Source organism: Ovis aries, chromosome 4, assembly GCF_016772045.2.
Source record: "Ovis aries strain OAR_USU_Benz2616 breed Rambouillet chromosome 4, ARS-UI_Ramb_v3.0, whole genome shotgun sequence".
In the NCBI taxonomy this organism is placed as follows: domain Eukaryota; kingdom Metazoa; phylum Chordata; class Mammalia; order Artiodactyla; family Bovidae; genus Ovis; species Ovis aries.
In genome coordinates, this window is record NC_056057.1 from 82718529 (window position 1) to 82737278 (window position 18750).

General features: G+C 43.2%; 1 protein-coding gene and 1 pseudogene across 4 annotated transcripts in view; one reads left to right on the top strand and one right to left on the bottom strand.

Annotated features, from left to right (window-relative positions):
- The window catches only part of CDK13 (cyclin dependent kinase 13), a 134289-nt gene extending 116144 nt beyond the window's left edge, over nucleotides 1-18145 (bottom strand). For all 4 annotated transcript variants that reach the window (XM_027968753.3, XM_027968752.3, XM_042249225.2 and 1 more), the window contains exon 1: nucleotides 15934-18145. In XM_027968753.3, the coding sequence (XP_027824554.1) occupies nucleotides 15934-17147 (1214 nt within the window). In that variant the 5' untranslated portion in view covers nucleotides 17148-18145. The remainder of the gene's footprint in view (nucleotides 1-15933) is intronic.
- On the top strand, nucleotides 8995-10522 carry LOC114114535 (actin-related protein 2/3 complex subunit 1A-like; annotated as a pseudogene).
- Nucleotides 18146-18750: the final 605 nt, after the last annotated feature.

An 18750-nucleotide genomic window follows, 5' to 3' on the forward strand; every position in this document is an offset into this window, starting at 1 on the left:
AGATCAGTCCTGGGTGTTCATTGGAAGGACTGATGCTGAAGCTGAAACTCCAATACTTTGGCCACCTCATGCAAAGAGTTGACTCATTGGAAAAGACTCTGATGCTGGGAGGGATTGGGGGCAGGAGGAGAAGGGGACGACAGAGGATGAGATGGCTGGATGGCATCACCGACTCGATGGACGTGAGTCTGAGTGAACTCCAGGAGTTGGTGATGGACAGGGAGGCCTGGCGTGCTGCAATTCATGGGGTCGCAAAGAGTTGGACACGACTGAGCGACTGAACTGAACTGAAGTAACACTAGGGCTTCCGTGGTGGCTCAGCTGGTAAAGCATCCACCTGCAATGGTGGAAACCTGGGTCCAATCCCTGGGTTGGGAAGATCCCCTGGAGAAGGGAATGGCTACCCACTCTAGTATCCTGCCTGGAGAATTTCATGAACTGTACAGTCCACAGAGCCGCAAAGAGTTGGGCATGACAGCAACTTCCACTTCCAGTTTCAAGTAACAGTAACTAAAGGAAATGTTGATAATAATCAAGGCATATATCGTCCATAACAAACATTTTTCAAATGATTTGGGGGCACTATATATGAAGAAACTGATATGACCAATCATTACAGACAAAGTAGGAGATTTTCCTCTTCTTCTAGCCCACAGGACAATAGTGATAATTATACAGGCTTGGTTTATGGGACACCCAAAGCCTTTGGAATTTTTTGACACCAAAAATGAGACTCTGAGAGAAACAACTTTAATCAAAAGATAAAACAGACATTAATGAAAAATTTAGTGCTAAAATCATTCTGTGGAGAAAGACTGCATACTTTCCCTAAATGATCAGGAACAAAGTAAGGAAGTCCAATTTCACCTCTTCTAATAAACACTGCACTTGAAATTCTAACCACTACAAGTAAGCAAGAAAAAGAACTAGAGTAGGGGTAAAAAAGAAGTAAAGTGAAAGTGAAGAAGCTGAGCTGTGTCCGATTCTTTGTGACCCCATAGACTATAGCCTATCACACTCCTCCGTCCATGGGATTTTCCAGGCAAGAGTACTGGAGTATCTTCAGATAGGATAACACACCTTGTATATAAAATACCCTACGGCTACTGCTAAGTCACTTCAGTCGTGTCCAACTCTGTGTGACCCCACAGATGGAAGCCCACCAGGCTCTCCTGTCCCTGGGATTCTCAAGGCAAGAACACTGGAGTGGGTTGCCATTTCCTTCTCCATAAAATACCCTAAGGAAACCACTAAGAAATTATTAGAACAAACAAACAAGTCAGCAAGATGTACGATACACTATCAATACAGAAAGATCTACTGTTAAGGAATTCCCTGGCAGTCCAGTGGTTAGGATTCAGCACTTTCACTGCCAAGGCCCAAAATTCAATCCCTGGTTGAGGAACCAAGATCCCTCAATCCATGGAGAGTAGCCCCCCTGGGAAAAAAATCTATGTTAGTTTTACTCAGCAGCAATGGACAAGCAAAATCTACTTTAAAAATAAGGTCCTAATGTATAGCAAAGGGAACTATACTCAACACTCTATGATAAATCATAATGAAAATATGAAAAAGCATATATACATATAAATCCAAGTCACTCTGCTGTACAGCAAAAATTAACATGGCATTGCAAATCAACTATACTTCAATAAAAGTTTTTTAAATTTACAGAAAAAATTAACTTACAAAATCAATTCCCATTACAATAGCCTTAAAAGAAAAATCTAGGAATAAGTTTGGCAAAAAAAAAGGTGCAAGGATTGTACCTAAAAACTTAAAACACCATTGAAAATATTAAGGAAAATCTAAATAAATGGAAGGACATTCCATGTTCAGGTATTAGTTGACTTAACATTATTAGCTGACTCAACATTATTAAGAATATTGGTAATATTCCCAAACTAATCTTCAAATTCAATGCAATTCCTATAAAAATCCTTAACTTTCTTTTTTATACAAATTGACAAGCTGATCGATCCTAAAACCCATGTGGAAATGCAAAGGATCTCTCCACCACCCTCCCCCACTCCCCAAAAAACACAATCATACTTTCTGATTTCAAAAATTACTGCAAAGTTAGGATAATCCAGAGAAGGCAATGGCAACCCACTCCAGTACCCTTGCCTGGAAAATACCATGGATGGAGGAGCCCGGTAGGGTGCAGTCCATGGGGTCGCACAGAGTCAGACACAACTGAAGCGACTTAGTAGCAGTAGCAGGATAATCCAGAGTGTGTTGTACTGGCACAAGGATGGACATGTAAATCAATGGAATGGAACTGAGATTCCAGAAAAGTAACTTAAACTAGATCAAAGACCAACATATAAGAACTGAAAGTATGAAAACCCTTTGAAGAAAATATAGGAGAAAATTTTGTGACTTTCAATTAGGAAATGCCTTCTTAGATGACACCAAAGCACAAGCAACAAAAGGAAAAATTAACTAGACTTCATCAAAATTTAAAACTTTTTGTGTTTAACAGACATCAGCGAAGTGATACAAATAGACATCAGCAAAGTGATACATAGGGAGAAAATATTTGCAAGTCACATATCTGTGCCATAAATTATTTAACTGCTCCCCTATTCAGAGTACTCAGGTTGTTCCAGTTTTTATGATGCAGGAATTATTCATTTTGTGAATATACTAAAGACCACTGACTGCAACATTTAAAACCAGCGTAAACTGTGCAATTACTTTAAAACTAGAAAAACTAGAAAAAATAAGTAACACTGAAATGCTTCATATTTTAAAAGTATATCTTCTTTCCTTATGTTCCTAACACAACACTAAAAGTTAAAAAAAAAAAAAAAGGTAGAAAACACATGGCTGACTTTTGCCCATTTGCTCAGGCAAACAAGTTCTAATCCACTGAGCATAACCCTGTCTTCATGTTTCACTGAATCATGTATTCAAATGTATTTTTGAAGAAAGAAAAAAGACAGGAGAACAGCATACAACAGGCTTGATACTTGACTTGCACAAAGGCACATAATTTTGATTAGTCTAGCTCTAGTCATCATGCATTTATTTCAAGGTCAATATTAGACCCTGTTAATAGCAAAATGTATTAACAGTTTTATATACAAGCAATTTCATCCTCTTATCAACCCCTTCTCCTCCTGCCCTCAGTCTTCCCCAGCATCAGGTCTCAATGAGGATGAGATGGTTGGATGGCATCATCAACTCCAATTTGGTGATGAGTTTCAGCAAACTCCGTGAGAAGGTGAAGGACAGCAAAGTCTGGCATGTTGCAGCCCATGGGGGTCTCAAAGTCAGACACAACTGAGCAACTGAACACCAACAATACAAGCAATGGATAAAGACAGGAATACTCCCAAATTAATCTCTGGATTCAATGCAATCCTAGGAAATTTTATTCAATTCTGAAATGCTGGATATTTTGTAATTCAAATCAATCTAAAATTATTTGTCAAGTATCTATCACCTATAGGTACACACAGGTGACAAATGCTTAAGAGACAGTAAGATTAAAAAAGAACTTCATGGAACTTAAAATCCAGTGGCTGAAGTAAAAACAATTATGAAAATTCTCATCAAACTACGTGAGCTAGAAATGAAATAGGTACGGGGGGGTGGGGGGGGCGGGTGGAGTATTTACATAATTCTATACCTAGCAAAAACATCTTTTGCAATGGAGACTTTTTCAAACAGATAGAACAGCAGACCTACATTAAAAGAAATGTTCAAAACCATCCCTCTGGCTACAGAAAAATATCATATTAAAATTTGGGTCTATACAAAGGAAAGAGAAATGTTTGAAAAGGTATACATATAAGGGTTTCTCTGGTGGCTCAGTGGTAAAGAATCTGCCTGCCAAGGCATGAGAATGCACTGAACACAGGTCCACTCTCTAATGTGGGAGGATCCCACATGCCCCAGAGCAGCTAATAAGCCCATGTGCTACAACTACTGAGCCTATCCTCTGGAGCCTGGGAGCCACAATAAGAGAGGCCACTGCAATGAGAAGCCGGCACACCACAACTAGAGAGAAGCCCCTGCTCATCTCAACTAGAGAGAGACCTACACAGCAATGGAGACATAGCACAGCCAGAAATAAAATCAGTGAGAAATTTTTTAAAAAGAAAAGGTATATATAAAGTAGGTAAGTAACTTTTCTCATTTTACATTTCCTGTCTACTTATAACATGTTAAGTTATACACATGTAGAAATAAAACATTACAAGAACAGCACAAAAGACAAGAAAATGGAGATATGCTCCTATAATGTTATATTATACATGAAAGTAGACTGTGACAAATTAAAAATATATTACAAAGCCAAGGATACCAGTATCTCATAATAATCTATAATGAAAAAGGATATATATACATGGAGAAGGAAACGGCACCCCACTCCAGTACTCTTGCCTGGAAAATCCCATGGACAGAGGAGCCTGGTAGGCTGCAGTCCATGGGGTCGCAAAGAGTCGGATATGACTGAGCAAGAATATATATATATAAATAACCGAATCACTCTGCTATACACCAGAAACTAACACAACACCATCAATCAACTATATTTCAATTTAAAAAAACTCGAGGAGAAAACCTGTGAACATGAGTTGGGCAGTTTGAGGACAAGATGGGAAGACAAAGAACAGAAATCATAAAAGAAAAAAACTGCCAAGTGGGATTCCATAAAAATTAAAAATTTCTGCTCTTTGAAATTACTGTTAAGAAAAGGTGAGCCACAGACTGGCTCATCTTTATAAGAAACGTTATCTGATAAAGAGTTTGTACCCAGGATATGTACAGAACTCACACATCTCAGTAAGACAAGCAATTCAATTCACAAAGAATATGGACAAAACATTTTAAGACACTTCACAGAAGACACGAAGAGCAACTAGAAAGAAGCTCAACATTACTAGTCATTATGGAAGCTGTAAATAAAACCACAATGATATACCACTATGTATCAACTAGAACAGCTAAAATCAAAGACAAAAGCTGAAGTCTCGGTAAGAATGCAAAGTACCTGGAACGCTCAAACATGGCCAACTAGAATGCAAAATAGTACAGCCATTTTGGAAAACAGGCTGGCATTTTCTTATCAAGTCAAACACTCACTTAGCCATACAACACAACAATCCCACCCTTAATCTGCTCACCAAAAAAAAAAAAAGTATATTCAAATGTTCACAGCAGCTTTGTTCACAACAGCCCCAAACTGGAAACAATTCAATAGTTTATTAACTGGGTAGCAGGATAAGCAAACTGTGGTATATTCGTATGTGGAATATTACTCAGCAACAAAAAGGAACAGACCACTAGAACATACAACATCATCAGTGAATCTCAAAAGCGTGCTAAGTAAAAGACAGACATCAAAAATTACATACCATATAATTCCATTTATATGACATCAAGAAAGGTAAAACTAATGTGACAGAAAGTAAATTCGTGGTTGCCAAGGACCACAGGCAGAAGCAGAGGATGTATCACAAAGAGGCATAGGGAACTTTCTGACACAACAGGAATGTTCCAGCTATCATGATTGTGATGACTATTACACAGGTGTGTGTGTGTGTGTGTGTGTGTGTGTGTGTGTGTATATGCCAAAACCCATTTAACTATACACTTAAAACTGGTGAATTATACTATATGTAAAGTTATACTTCAATAAAACTGAATTTTAAAAAATGAATAAATAAAACATGTCCAATATACCTGGGGTTAGGTGGGAGAATTTTATTTAATGTAAGCCTGGTTGTAGTAAGTATACATAAAAGTGATCTCAGAAAAAAAGCATTAAGACAAAGCATTTTGGGATGAGATTAATGAAGGCTTCATAGAGAAGATGACACCCAAACTATGGTTGAAAGAATGGACAAGCAGGACTGGCCAAGGAAAGGTACAACATAAAGCAAGGTATAGGAGCTTACAGCTTCATATTTTTAAAATAGTAAGGAGTGCAATTTGTATTGTCATCAGTATATACAGTGAAAAATAAGGCTATTTTGGATCTGTCTACAATGGAGAATCTTAAATACCTAATTATACCCAATTCATGACCCAGAGAGATGTTATGGGGAGGGGAGGTGGGAGGGGGGTTCATGTTTGGGAACGCATGTAAGAATTAAAGATTTTAAAATTAAAAAAATAAAAATAAAAAATAAAATTAAAATTAAAAAATTTTAAAAAAAAGAAAAAAAAAGAATTTGACTCTGTAAACATGTTTTATAGATAAATGACAGATTCAAAGTGGTATTTTAAGATTAATTTGAATGCAAAAAACAGGAGGGACTCAAAAATGTAAAGCCCAAAAGCAAGCAGAATCAACAATAGGGACATGAGCTAAAGAGTTTCAAACTAAGTAAGAGCATACTAAAGATCATTACTTCTCAGGTGGCTTCCCAGGTAGCTCAGCGGGTAAAGAATTCATCTGCAATGCAGGAGACCAGGCAGGTGCAGGTTCAATCCCCAAGTCCGTTAAGATCTCCTGGAGAAGGACATAGTAACCCACTCCAGTGTTGTTGCCTAGAGAATCCCATGGACAAAGGAGACTGGCAGGTGACAGCCCATAGGGTCAAAGAGGTAGACACATCTGAGGTGACTGAGCACACCACACACAGACCATCACAGAAGAGCCAATGAGAACCAGTGATTCATCAGAGCTCGGCAAAGAGAGGAGTTAAGTACTGCTAAGGTCTTCCCCCAGGATGTTTGAGAGAAACTAATGCCACTTAAAACATGTATTCACACACAAATCAGAAACTTTAAAACTAAAAGCTATATAAAGAAGGTTAAAAGACTCACAAAAATATTAGTACCACAAAAAACACTTAGAATCTAATACAGAGAGCTCTTATAAATTAGAAAAATCAGGAAAATGAATCAAGAAATTAGAACATTCAATACATGAATGAAAATAAAGGCATCTTTACTAGATATTAAAGAAACACAAATGAAAAAAAAAATAGTGGGACATCTGACAATTCCAAGTGATGGTATACAAAAGAAACAGGCACTCTCACATCATTGGGAAATATAAATTGATAAAAGTCTTCTAAAGGTCAATATGATAGTGTATCAAGCTTATAAGCCTATAAATTGACCCCAGTAATTTTATCCCTAGGAAATCCAATCTAGGAGAAATTATGAACAAATGTACACAAAAATTTTGTGATGCATCCACAATCATAGGGAAAAAAACAAAAAACTAAGAATCTAGCAAAATGGACTTGGACAAACAAGTTACAATATATCCATATAACAGAATACTAGAAGTCAATATAAAAATACATATGGAGTACAGGATACAAAATAGATTTATAGTATGTTATGTAAAATTTTATGTCCTTACAAATATATGCACAGAAGTCCAGCAAAATGTTCATCAAAATGTCATAGAGTGATCTCAGGTAGGTGGATTCAAAGGGACTTTTAAACACTTATACTTCTCTGTACTACCAAAATGTCTACATAAGCCTCTATTATTCTTTGAGGATATATAAAAAATAATAAAGAGCAATATCAGAAAAAGAAATGACTCCAAGAGAAGTGAAATAATTAATTAAACGGTGGACAAAGTTTGAAGTGTCAATAAAATGTCTCAGTGAAAGTTTCCCTATGCAATGAAAATGCAGAAACAGAAAAGGGGAGGCATGCAGCCCATTAACTACTTTCAGTTTTCAGTTCCTCTCACTACCTTTTTCATTTCCATTTATGTAAATTCCAAATTTTAGCCTAGACTTTGATCCTCTAACCTACATTTATTTTCCAAATACATTAAGAACACTGGATTCCATAATTTGCATGTGTAGAAATTCATGGAACAAAAATCACTGTGAATAATACCTCTGATTTTTCTAGCTTTTTCTGTGATCGAACAGATGTTGGCAATCTGATTTCTGGCTCCTCTGCCTTTTCTAAATCCAGCTTCTACATCTGGAAGTTCTCGGGTTCCTATACTATTGCAGCCTACCTTGAAGGATTTTGAGCAATATTTTGCTAGCGTTGTGACATGAGTGCAACTGTGCAGGAGTTAGAACATTCTTTGGCACTGCCTTCTTTCAGACTGGAATGAAAAGTGACCTTTTCCAGAAGAGGAGTTAAAGAGCTTCTTGATGAAGGTGAAAGAGGAAGCTGCTTAAAACTCAACATTCAAACAATGAAGATCATGGCATCTGGTCCCATCACTTCGTGGCAAATAGATGGGGAAACAATGGAAACAGTGACAGACTTTATTTTCTTGGGCTCCAAAATCACTGTGGACAGTGACTGCAGCCATGAAATTAAGGCACTTGCTCCTTGAAAGAAAAACAGTGACAAACCTAGACAGCATATTAAAAAGCAGAGACATTACTTTGCCAACAAAGGTCCATCTAGTCAAAGCGATGGTTTTTCCAGTAGTCATGTACAGATGTGAGATGGACAATAAAAGACTGAATGCCAAAGAAATGATGCCTTTGAACTGTGAGGCTAGAGAAGACTCTTGAGAGTCCTTCGGACTGCAAGGAGATCAAACCAGTCAATCCTAAAGGAAATCAGTCCTGAATATTCATTGGAAGGACTGATGCTAAAGCTCCAATACTTTGACCACCTGATGTGAAGAGTCAATGCATTGGAAAAGACCCTGTTGCTAGGGAAGATTGAAGGCAGGAGGAGAAGGGGACTGAGGATGAGATGGTTGGATGACACCACAGACTCAATGGACATGAGTTTGAGCAAGCTCCAGAAGTTGGTAAAGGACAGGTAAGCATGGTGTGCTGCAGTCCAGCAAAGGTAGCAAAGAGATGGACATGACTGAGCAACTAAACAAGAACTGATTTTTCTAGCAAATACTTTTGCTTCCAACATCCAGTTTAAAGTTTACAAATATCTACATATGAAACAAAGTCAACCAAAAACAAAAATAACAGCAAAAACTTAAGTGATATTCAGAAAGCATACAAAATAAAAAATGTAAATGACCAGCCCACCGGAGCCTGTTCGGGGATTGACCAGAGTCCGTGAATTCAACGCTCCAAGCCCGTCCGGATGGCCCGGATCCCAGCTTTCTATCCTTTGAAAACACTAAATAATGTCCCTGCATCAGTTTTTACTGGAGCCAATCACCTGTCATGCCTGGAACAGGGATCGTACCCAGATAGCCCTTAGCCCCAATAATCACGAGGTCCACATCTTTAAGAAGAACGGGGGCCAGTGGGTGAAAGCCCATAAACTCAAGGAACACAATGGACACATCACAGGTATGGACTGGGCTCCCAAGAGTGACAGCATCGTCACTTGCGGGGCTGACCGCAACACCTACATCTGGAGTCAGAAGGATGGTGTCTGCAAGCCAACCCTGGTGATCCTGAGAATTAACCGGGCGGCCACTTTCGTCAAGTGGTCCCCGCTAGAGAACAAGTTTGCCGTGGGCAGCGGAGCACGACTCATCTCCGTCTGTTACTTCGAATCTGAAAATGACTGGTGGGTGAGCAAGCACATTAAAAAGCCCATCCGCTCCACGGTCCTCAGCTTGGATTGGCATCCCAACAACGTCTTGCTGGCCGCGGGATCCTGTGACTTCAAATGCAGAGTGTTTTCTACCTACATTAAAGAAGTGGATGAGAAGCCAGCCAGCACGCCCTGAGGCAGCAAGATGCCTTTCGGTCTGCTGATGTCCGAGTTTGGGGGCAGCAGCACCGGCGGCTGGGTGCACGGGGTCAGCTTCTCAGCCAGCGGCAGCCGCCTGGCCTGGGTCAGCCATGACAGCACCGTGTCCGTTGCCGACGCCTCAAAAAGCGTGCAGTCTCAACTCTGAAGACAGAGTTCCTACCCCTTCTGAGTGTGTCGTTTGTCTCAGAGAACAGCGTCATGGCTGCTGGCCATGATTGCTGCCCCATGCTCTTTAACTACGACGACCGCGGCTGCTTGACCTTCGTCTCCAAGCTGGACATCCCCAAACAGAGCGTCCAGCGCAAACCTGTCGGTCATGGAGCACTTCGGCAACATGGACAAGCCGGCCACGACCGAGGACCGCAACACGGCCCCGGAGACGCTGCACCAGAACAGCATTACTCAAGTGTCTATTTACGAGGTGGACAAGCAACATTGTCGCAAGTTTTACACTACCGGCATCGACAGAGCCATGACTATTTGGGATTTCAAGACCTTAGAGTCTTCCATCCAGGGTCTTTGGATAATGTGAAGCTGAGCGAGCCTCCAGACCCAGCATGAGGGCGGACCGGCTGCGCCCGGGCAGCGCTCCCATTCGCGCGGGGAGGGGAGACCGCAGCCACGAAACACTGAAGACGCACATGGCGCAAACCTCGTTGTGTGTTTTGTTTGAATATAATTGGTGAAAGTGTTGGGTTTTTTTTAAAGCAACAGTGATTTGGGTTTTGTTTGGGGGGTTGTTTTGTTTTGTCTTGCAATTTCATTCCATTCTTGACCAAAGCTTCTCTTTAAGTAGTTTATTATGGAACGCTGTCAACACTAACTTAAAGGAAGGGGTGAGGAGGTATGTAAATTGTCTGCTAAAAAAAAATTAAATAAAAATACTGAATATGTTTAAAAAAAAGTAAATGACCTTAAACATTAAGCAACATTAATTTTCAACTGGTTTTTTTTCAGAAATAGCTATTAATTTTTCAGAGTTAGGAAATGAAAGTTTGACATAAAGTCTATTCAGAAAATTTTCACCAAGAAAAACAGATCATTATCTTGATCACACAACAGAGTGCAAATATAAACATTAAGTCTGAACTTATTCTTTTGTGGGGGGGTAGGGGAGGGCCCACACACATCCTGGCATGTGAAATCTTAGTTCCCCAACCAGGGATCTGAACACTAGCCCCAAGCACAGAGTCCTATACACTGAACTGCCAGGGAAGTCTCTGAATTCATTCTATTCACATTAAAAGTGACTCCCAATATCCTTGACTCATTCCAATAAAGTAGAAGTTAAAAGAGGGAGGTTCTTAAATTCTTCACTTAAAAATCAAAACAATTACTTCCCCCATCCTGGAGTATATGTGAACCAAAACAGTAGGTCAAGTTTAGAGATACAAATGGCATCTGTGCAAAAGTTGATTTGCATTAATCTGTGGAGAAAAATATTTAAATTAATTCAACCACTAATAAATACATTTTGGAATTGGTCTTCTAGGAGATTGCAATCTAGTAGGGAAATGTAGTCAGACAAACAAATTTTTAAGAGCTTTCTCTACATTAAAGCTACAGCAAAGTGCTATAAGGATATTAAAAAAAAGAAATTAACTTTTTCTGGATGAATGGAGAAAGGTCTCAGGATGGTGGAATTTGAGCTGGATTTTGAGCTGCAAAGGTGGAGGCAGAGAAGAGAAAGAAAGGGATTTCAAGCTAAAGGAACGGCAAAAGTAAAAATGTAGAGAAATAGAAGTGCCTCTAAAAGCAGAACTCTGAGAGAACAGGGCCAAATAATAAAAGGCCTTAACTGACAATGCACTAGAAACTGTGGACTTAAATTAATGGAAGTGACACAACCTCACCAAAATTTTCAGAAAACTCTCCTGGATAAAGAATGAACTGGGAAGAAAAGAATGGATGAACAGGGAAGAAAAGAATAACAGGAAGGAAGTCTGATCACAAACAAGGGCCTGAACTAAGGCAATAATATCAGTGTTAAAAATGTGATGCAGAATGAGTCGACATAAACGTCAGGTAAGGTCTGGTCAGAGAAGTTGCAAAACAAAACACAAGGCCATCTTGGGAACGAAAGGAGTGATTACAGGTTTAGAGATTTAAGACAGTTCACCTAAAATTCCATCCCTTCTGAGTGTTTCTGCATTTATTCAACTAGCCTATCTTTTTAACACTTTTGAAAAGCATTCTAAGAACTCAATTCATCTATGGATACTCACGACATTTCTAGTAAGTACATATCAAATCAGTATTTTATGAGTAATACTGTTTTAAAAATTCTGGAATGTCTTCATTTATTTTTGAGCACTAGTTTTTAGGACAAAACACTAAATAATTTCACCACAGAGGTACCCTACAACATATGCAAGTGAATGCTAGTAAAGTCATTTAAATTTATGCCTATCTTTAGATCCTCAGGGTCTCATTATTCCATAATCGAGGCTTCTGCTGCTTCTTGGTAGAAGGGAACTTCCACAGGTTCGGAAAAGGAATCAATTACATATAGCAATTTATTGTACTGATTGCAACTGGTCTGACTTGAGTGACTTCAGACCAAGACATGCCATTGCAAAACAACCGTCAATAACTAAGTATTACTAGTGCCTCCAAGAAATGTTTTTAGCCTCCTAGTCATAAAACCTACAATTTAAAAGACAAAATTACCTGAAAGGACCTTTAGAAGAATCTGGGTTTTTTTGAAAGTTTTTTTTTAAATCCTCAAAATGCTGCGGAGATGGTCAGAAAACAGAAATTAACACACAAGTAACCAAACAGGGTAAATTTTAGCAAAACAGATCACCAAGTGAGGTGGTCAGCTCCCCTGAACCCCTATAGCACAATATCTATGAAGAGTTTATACTTCAGGATCAGCTCAGCATTTGAATCCAAGCTGACCTTGGAACAAATCACTTAACTTTATTTAGAGGTTCCATTTCCCAGTCTATCAACAAGAATGTTCCAACCACAACATGGGTTTTGGAGGTGAATGTATGTTAAGTATCGGTCAATGCCCCGCACTCAGTAAAACCTAAATGTCAGTACCACTCTCTCATTCTACACAGCCCCTCTCTTCAGTTCACTTGCACATTTATTGTAAGGCCAATCAGCAGATTATGTGACTTCTCACACCCCAAGTGTCAACTAGCAAAGAAAATACGTAACCTGGTTATAAAGGAGAGAAAGAAAGGACTTTATGAAAAGCCTGAGCAGCAGGGGGCTAAAGATTCATATGGAGGCAAAGAGCAGGTTGTCAATGGAAGTAGAAGTCATAAAGTAGAAGTCAATGGAATAGAGGATTTATTCTAGGAATACAGAGGAAAACTTTCATTCCATGGTTTCAATACCATTTTAAAGGTGCATGTATTTCCTTAAAATATCTATACTGACAATTCATTAATATATAAGCTCCAAGAGTGCTACAAAATATCACTCTGCTATTTCCTATAGCAAAATACACAGTTGCTATTAAACTCTTTTAAGTATTCAGGCCCACAGTATTTCATATGCTCAGTAAACTCCATCATCCCTTCCTGTCCCCATTCAACAAGTAATAAGTCTACTGGTGCCAGATATTACGCTGAGCACTAGGAATACAATGGTAGGCAAGACAGGCTAATTGCCTTCATGGAGCTCACAATCCAACAGTCTATTCATTAAACAGTGTGGGCCATCTACCATAATTACTTAAAACTTTCTGCATTAACATGGACAAGAGATCAACTAGTTGTTCCAAAACAGTAATAACACATTTGCTATATTTAAAAATCAAGCTTTTCAATCAACTGTTTTAACTATATATTCTGAATCCTATTTTCAAGTAGGACATTTGACAAACTAGGCATAATACAATGTGAAATCTAAAAACTGTATGAAAAATTAGGTTTTTGACCCAGAAAAAAAAACTCAGAAGACACAACTGTCTATATTTTGAAGAGACAGCATACATGCTTGCTCTGAACCATTCCAAAAAGCTAAACTCAAAGCAGTGAGCAGAAGTTTTGTGGAGGCAGATTTCTGGTTTCAATATGAAAAATTCCAACAATTCAAACTATTCTATAAATATTCTACAATGTTATATTTCTGCAATAGTCTATAATATTTCTATACTTTATAATCTTTTTCCCCTTGAAAATGTTTTATTCAGATGTAATTAAAATACAGCAAAATTTACCAATTTTAAATACACACAAAACATAAATTTTTCATTTAATCCTTGAAATAATCCAAAAAAACAAGTATTTCCCTGTTAAAGTTTAGGAAATGCAATCTCCCAGGGACTTGCTAAGAAACTGGGCAAACCAGGAGTAGAAGCTCCGAATCTAACAGAATAGGCTATCGCAAAAGTAATATATCATCTTCCCACCTCTAGATGTATACATGCACACAGTCAAAAGGCTAGCTGTCAGGAATGTTGCCAATATATTCTAAAGCTTCTTTCAAATCCAGCCGTTTATAAACATGGGTGATCAGTACAGACACCATGAAAAGATTCTGTATGAATGATCCTCTAGAATGCCAGGCTCATAAGGGGAAGAAACTTGGCTTTCTTCATTGCTATATTTCAGTCCCTAAAACAGTTATCTGGCATATAATACATGCTCAATAAATACTTGCTAAATATAAAATAACACCCCTAACAACACATAAAGCTGCTCTGTAATAAATAGAAAATACACAGCACTATTAGATAATAAAGGACCTCACTGAAGTACCTAGCAACTAAAAAGTCTGATAAACACAAAATTCATTCTTAAACCTACACCATACACTTAATATCTATCTAAAGCACTGAAACTTAGACCTAATCAGTCAAAAAAAAATTTACCTGCAAAAAATATAAACATTTGGCAAACCTACCATATTTCATTTAAAGTAAAATATAAACTCTTACAAGATACAGAAGCTAGATATGGTGAAATTGAGTGTTCAATCTTGATATTCTCTGCTTAACACATCAACTAGCACTATAAGAGTGCTGCAACCCTACAAGAATGAAGAGATTTATACAGCTGTTTTGGTTTAAAGGCAAACGCATCTCTACTGGAATCACATCTTTACAAACACTAGGCTGACGCTTCAAGATCTAATTTTACAGGTACACACATTGTATTCAACATAACCACGCTCAGCAGCTGCTTGGCATTACTGAAAAGACCAACAGATTAAAAAAAAAAAAAAACGAAAACGACAAACATTTTCCAATACCCTAAACTATAAAGCCTAGAATTCCTACATATCTAAGGGAATTTAAGAACATGAAATATCCTCAAAAGTTACTTTCAATTTATTTTGCTTAAGATATAAATTTATATCAAGGCACACGCTGTTTTTGGAGAATAGTATTATATAACAGGTAAGGCATAACAGCTGCATAAAAGAATTACTCCAATTTCACTAGATTAAATTATACTTTCCAAAGATACTTGAACAAAAATCCTGACACTTAAAGGTCCAGTTAACTTTAATGTAAATAATTTAAATAACAGATACTGCAATAGTGTAAGAAACGATCAGTACTAAGTCATTCACTCGGTCACTATACTGGATCACAGCATCTAGACTGTATTTAAATGACGTTATCAGCAACTGAGTGTCACACAAAACAAACAATGAAACCACAATCTCGCCATTTTTTTCTTTCTAACACCAGGACTGGAAGGTCAGGTGAAAAAACTATCCCACACAAGAACATAAGTATCTTCAGAATTTATAACCATGAGCTTTCACTTCAGCTGTTTCACATACTGAAACAACGAACTTTACAGAAAGGCTGCTTCTCCCATCGCTGTACTCCTCATATGCAACATATGCAACCCACACCTAACTTTGACATCAGCACCTGGTGCCAACTCTCCTTTACAATATTTACTCCCTAAGCCGCAACCCAGTCCTACGTCTCCAGCAATGAAACATCTTCTGAGAGCTTTCAAATTGTGACAAATCCAACCACCTCTCGGTTTACCCAAAGCAACTGGGCTGTAAAAGCTAAAAGCAGTTTAGAGAAATTTGTTAATATATTAATGCAACAAGTTTAAAACTTTGAACTCCTCCCCAGAACCCTTCCTTTCCAGAGCGAGGAGAAAGTCTGCTGGACCTGTCGCTTTGTCCCCTCCAAACCCCCCACCAGGGGTCCCGGGCGCGCGAAAGCGCCCCTCCCCACCGGAAGCCCCGATCGAGATGGGGTTTTTCGCCCCGCCCGCGGACCCGAATTTTGCGGAGTCTCTTCACCTCCAGCCCAGTCTCCGGGCTCTGGCCGGCCCAGCCCATGACGGACGCTCAGGACGCCGAACTCACCTGATCACCGGGCTGTAGGGGCTCCGGGAGCGGCGCCAGCTGCTGCTGCTGTAGGGGCTGGGGGACACGTCGCCGCCGCGCTCGTAGGAGCTGTGGCGGCTGTAGCTGGGGGAGCGGCGGCGGCTGTAGGGGCTCGGGGAGCGGGCCAGCCGCCGCGAGTAGGGGCTGCTGCCACCTCCCGCCGGACTGGGAGACTTGCGGTTCCGCAGGCCCTGCGAGGCCCGGTGAGACACCGGGCTGTCGTCCCGACCTCCCAGCGGGCTCAGGGACCGCTGCCGCCGCCTGTAGGCCTTGGGCTCGGTCTTGTCCTCCCGGTAGGCCTTGGGCGGCTCCTTATAGGCCGAAGGCGGTTCTTTGGACGATTTAGTCCGGCTCCGATGGGCTTTCGGGTCTCGGTCCTTGCGGCTGCTGCTGCTGCTGGACGTGGCAGAGGCGCTTTTCCGCCGGCCGCCGCTGCTGCTGCTGCTACCGCTCTTGCCGGCCTCGGCCCGCTCCTCGCCGCCGTGGCCGTGGCGGCTGCGGGACTTGGAGGCCTCGCCGCCGCCGCGCTGCCCGTCCCGCCGCCGGTGCTCGCGGTGGCGATCCTTGCTGCGGCCGCTGCTGCTGCGGCGGTCCCGGCGGGGCCTGCGCTCCGACCCCTCCCCGCGACGCTGGGTGCCGGAGGAGGAGGCCGGACTCCCGCCGCTGCCCCCCGTTCCCCCGGCAGCCGTCGCCGCCGTTGCCGCGCTGGCCCCCCCCAGCAGCAGCCCCTGCTCGGACTGGGAGCTTACATCTTCGTACTCCACCAGCGGGGTCACACCCCCGCCGCTACTAGCACCGCCACCGCCGTCCTGCTGCGGCTGGGGCAGCGAGAAGACCCGACGCTTCTCCGCCTCCTGCCCGGCGCGGGGCCCGCGGCGCCGCTTCTGCCGCCCTCCTGCGCGCCTCTTGCCTCTCGCCAGCCGCTTGACCTCCAGAGGGGGGCCCGGGCTGAAGCAAGAGGAGGAGGCCGCGGCGGCGGCGGCTGCGGCGGCGGCCGTGCCGGGAGCAGCCAGGAAGAGCAGAGGCGGCGGGGGCGGCGGCGGTTGCAGGAGCTGCGGCTGCAGGAGCGGCAACAGCAGCGGCGGCTGCTGAGGGGACAGGAATCGCCTCCGTTTGCGGCGTTCCTCCAACTTCTTCTCCGCCCAGCTCAAGCCCCCGCCTCCCCCCAGCGCCGTGTCCGAGCTGCTCGGCATCGCCTAGAGCCCGCCGCAGAGCGCGGCGCGGGTGCGGCCTCCTCCCGGGTCAGATCCTGGCCATTTCCCCCGCCGGAAACGGGAACGGCGGCAGCAGCGGCGGAGGGACACCGAGCACCAGGGCCGTCCGGGAGAAGCGCCACGATAATCCGGATCGGGACTTGGGTCCCTGGGTTCCAGGTCACAGTGGGGTACGTAGCGGCCTCCGGGCCCGAGGGCAGCAGAAATCCCGGCGGCGGAGCCCCCGATCGCTCTCGTCGTCCTAGCTTCAGCCGCAAAAACACCAGATGCGCCGGGCGCTGACCTGCGGGGGAGTCCGGAGTCCTCCAAGTGCCCCCCAGGGGTGGGGGAGCAGCCTCGGCTGCGCTCTCGGCTCCGGCAGCGCAACGCGGAAGTACCACCTTCGTCGCCGCTTCACTTCATCGCGCCCTGACGTTGGGTGCGAGTTCAGGGGAGGGGAGTGGGCGAGACAACAACACGCCTCCGCCGCCTCCTCCTCCTTCTCAGCGTCGACGTCGTCCTCCTGTAGTGGCGGCGACACACGGCGGGCGCCTCGGAAGTGGCCTGGGCCTGACAACAACTCCCGGCCTAAGGCCTCGCGCACTCTGCTGCCCGCAGGGACGGGCGGCGGGGCGGGGCGAGGCGGGGGCGACCCGGCTGCGGCTCACGGTTGGGGCAGCGAGTGTGCGGGGCTGGGCGGGGGGCTGTTTCCGGGGAGATGGGGGCGGGGGGGCGTTTCTGAGTCTGTGGCGGTGGGTAGGGGCCCTGACTTTCTTCTTCCTCCGCCGCCGCGAGCAGAGGTGGCGGTGCTGCCCTTTTCCTCCGCTGCCCCCCTCCACGAGGAGGCTCCAAGAGTGCGCGGCCGGCCTGGCTCGCTCCTCCCCTTCCCTCTCCGCTCTTCGTCAGGAGGAGGAAGGACGACGGGACTTGCTGGTTGGGCCCTAACCTCCGCAACCCCTCCTTCCAGCCTCGCTCTTTCGGCCTTTCCCCTCGGCCCTGACGCAAGGCCGGGAGCGCGCACGTACGTCGCGCTCCGAGAAAGCCGAAGGTGAGTGGTGTCAGGGGCAAAGGAGGCGGGAACAAAGTTACCGCGCACAGACGTGCTCGTTTCCGCCAAGCGGCTGGCTCCGGGCCGGAAGTGACATAACGAAGAGACAGCTTCACTTCCGGTGAGGGTGGGACTCTGTGTGAAGAAGGGTTAAAGAAAGATTCCTGTGTCGCCTACGGCTGTCGCTGGAGAATCACAGTAATGGCACGTCTGTCGTGCCTGTTGCTTGCATCCAGCGCGCATTGCCGACTCCGGATCACCGCAGGCGCCGTACCGCTTGCTTGTTGAAAGGTCATGGCGAGAGCGAGAATCTGAAGATTCAGCAATACGCCCTTAATGGCTTTTGGGGCAGGGTAGTCACCCCGTCGTCTACCCTCAACCAAGCCCGGGAGTTGGAACGCTGCGAGAAGGGAAGAGAGGGCGCCCTGCAAAAGAGGGTGGAGGTGGCATTAGCTTAAACTATGTCATGTACATCCAAGTTCCAGGCCCCGTCTTAACCTAAAAACAGTTGTAAATCAGTGTGGAATTTTCATAGTGCTGAAGTTAAAAAAACAA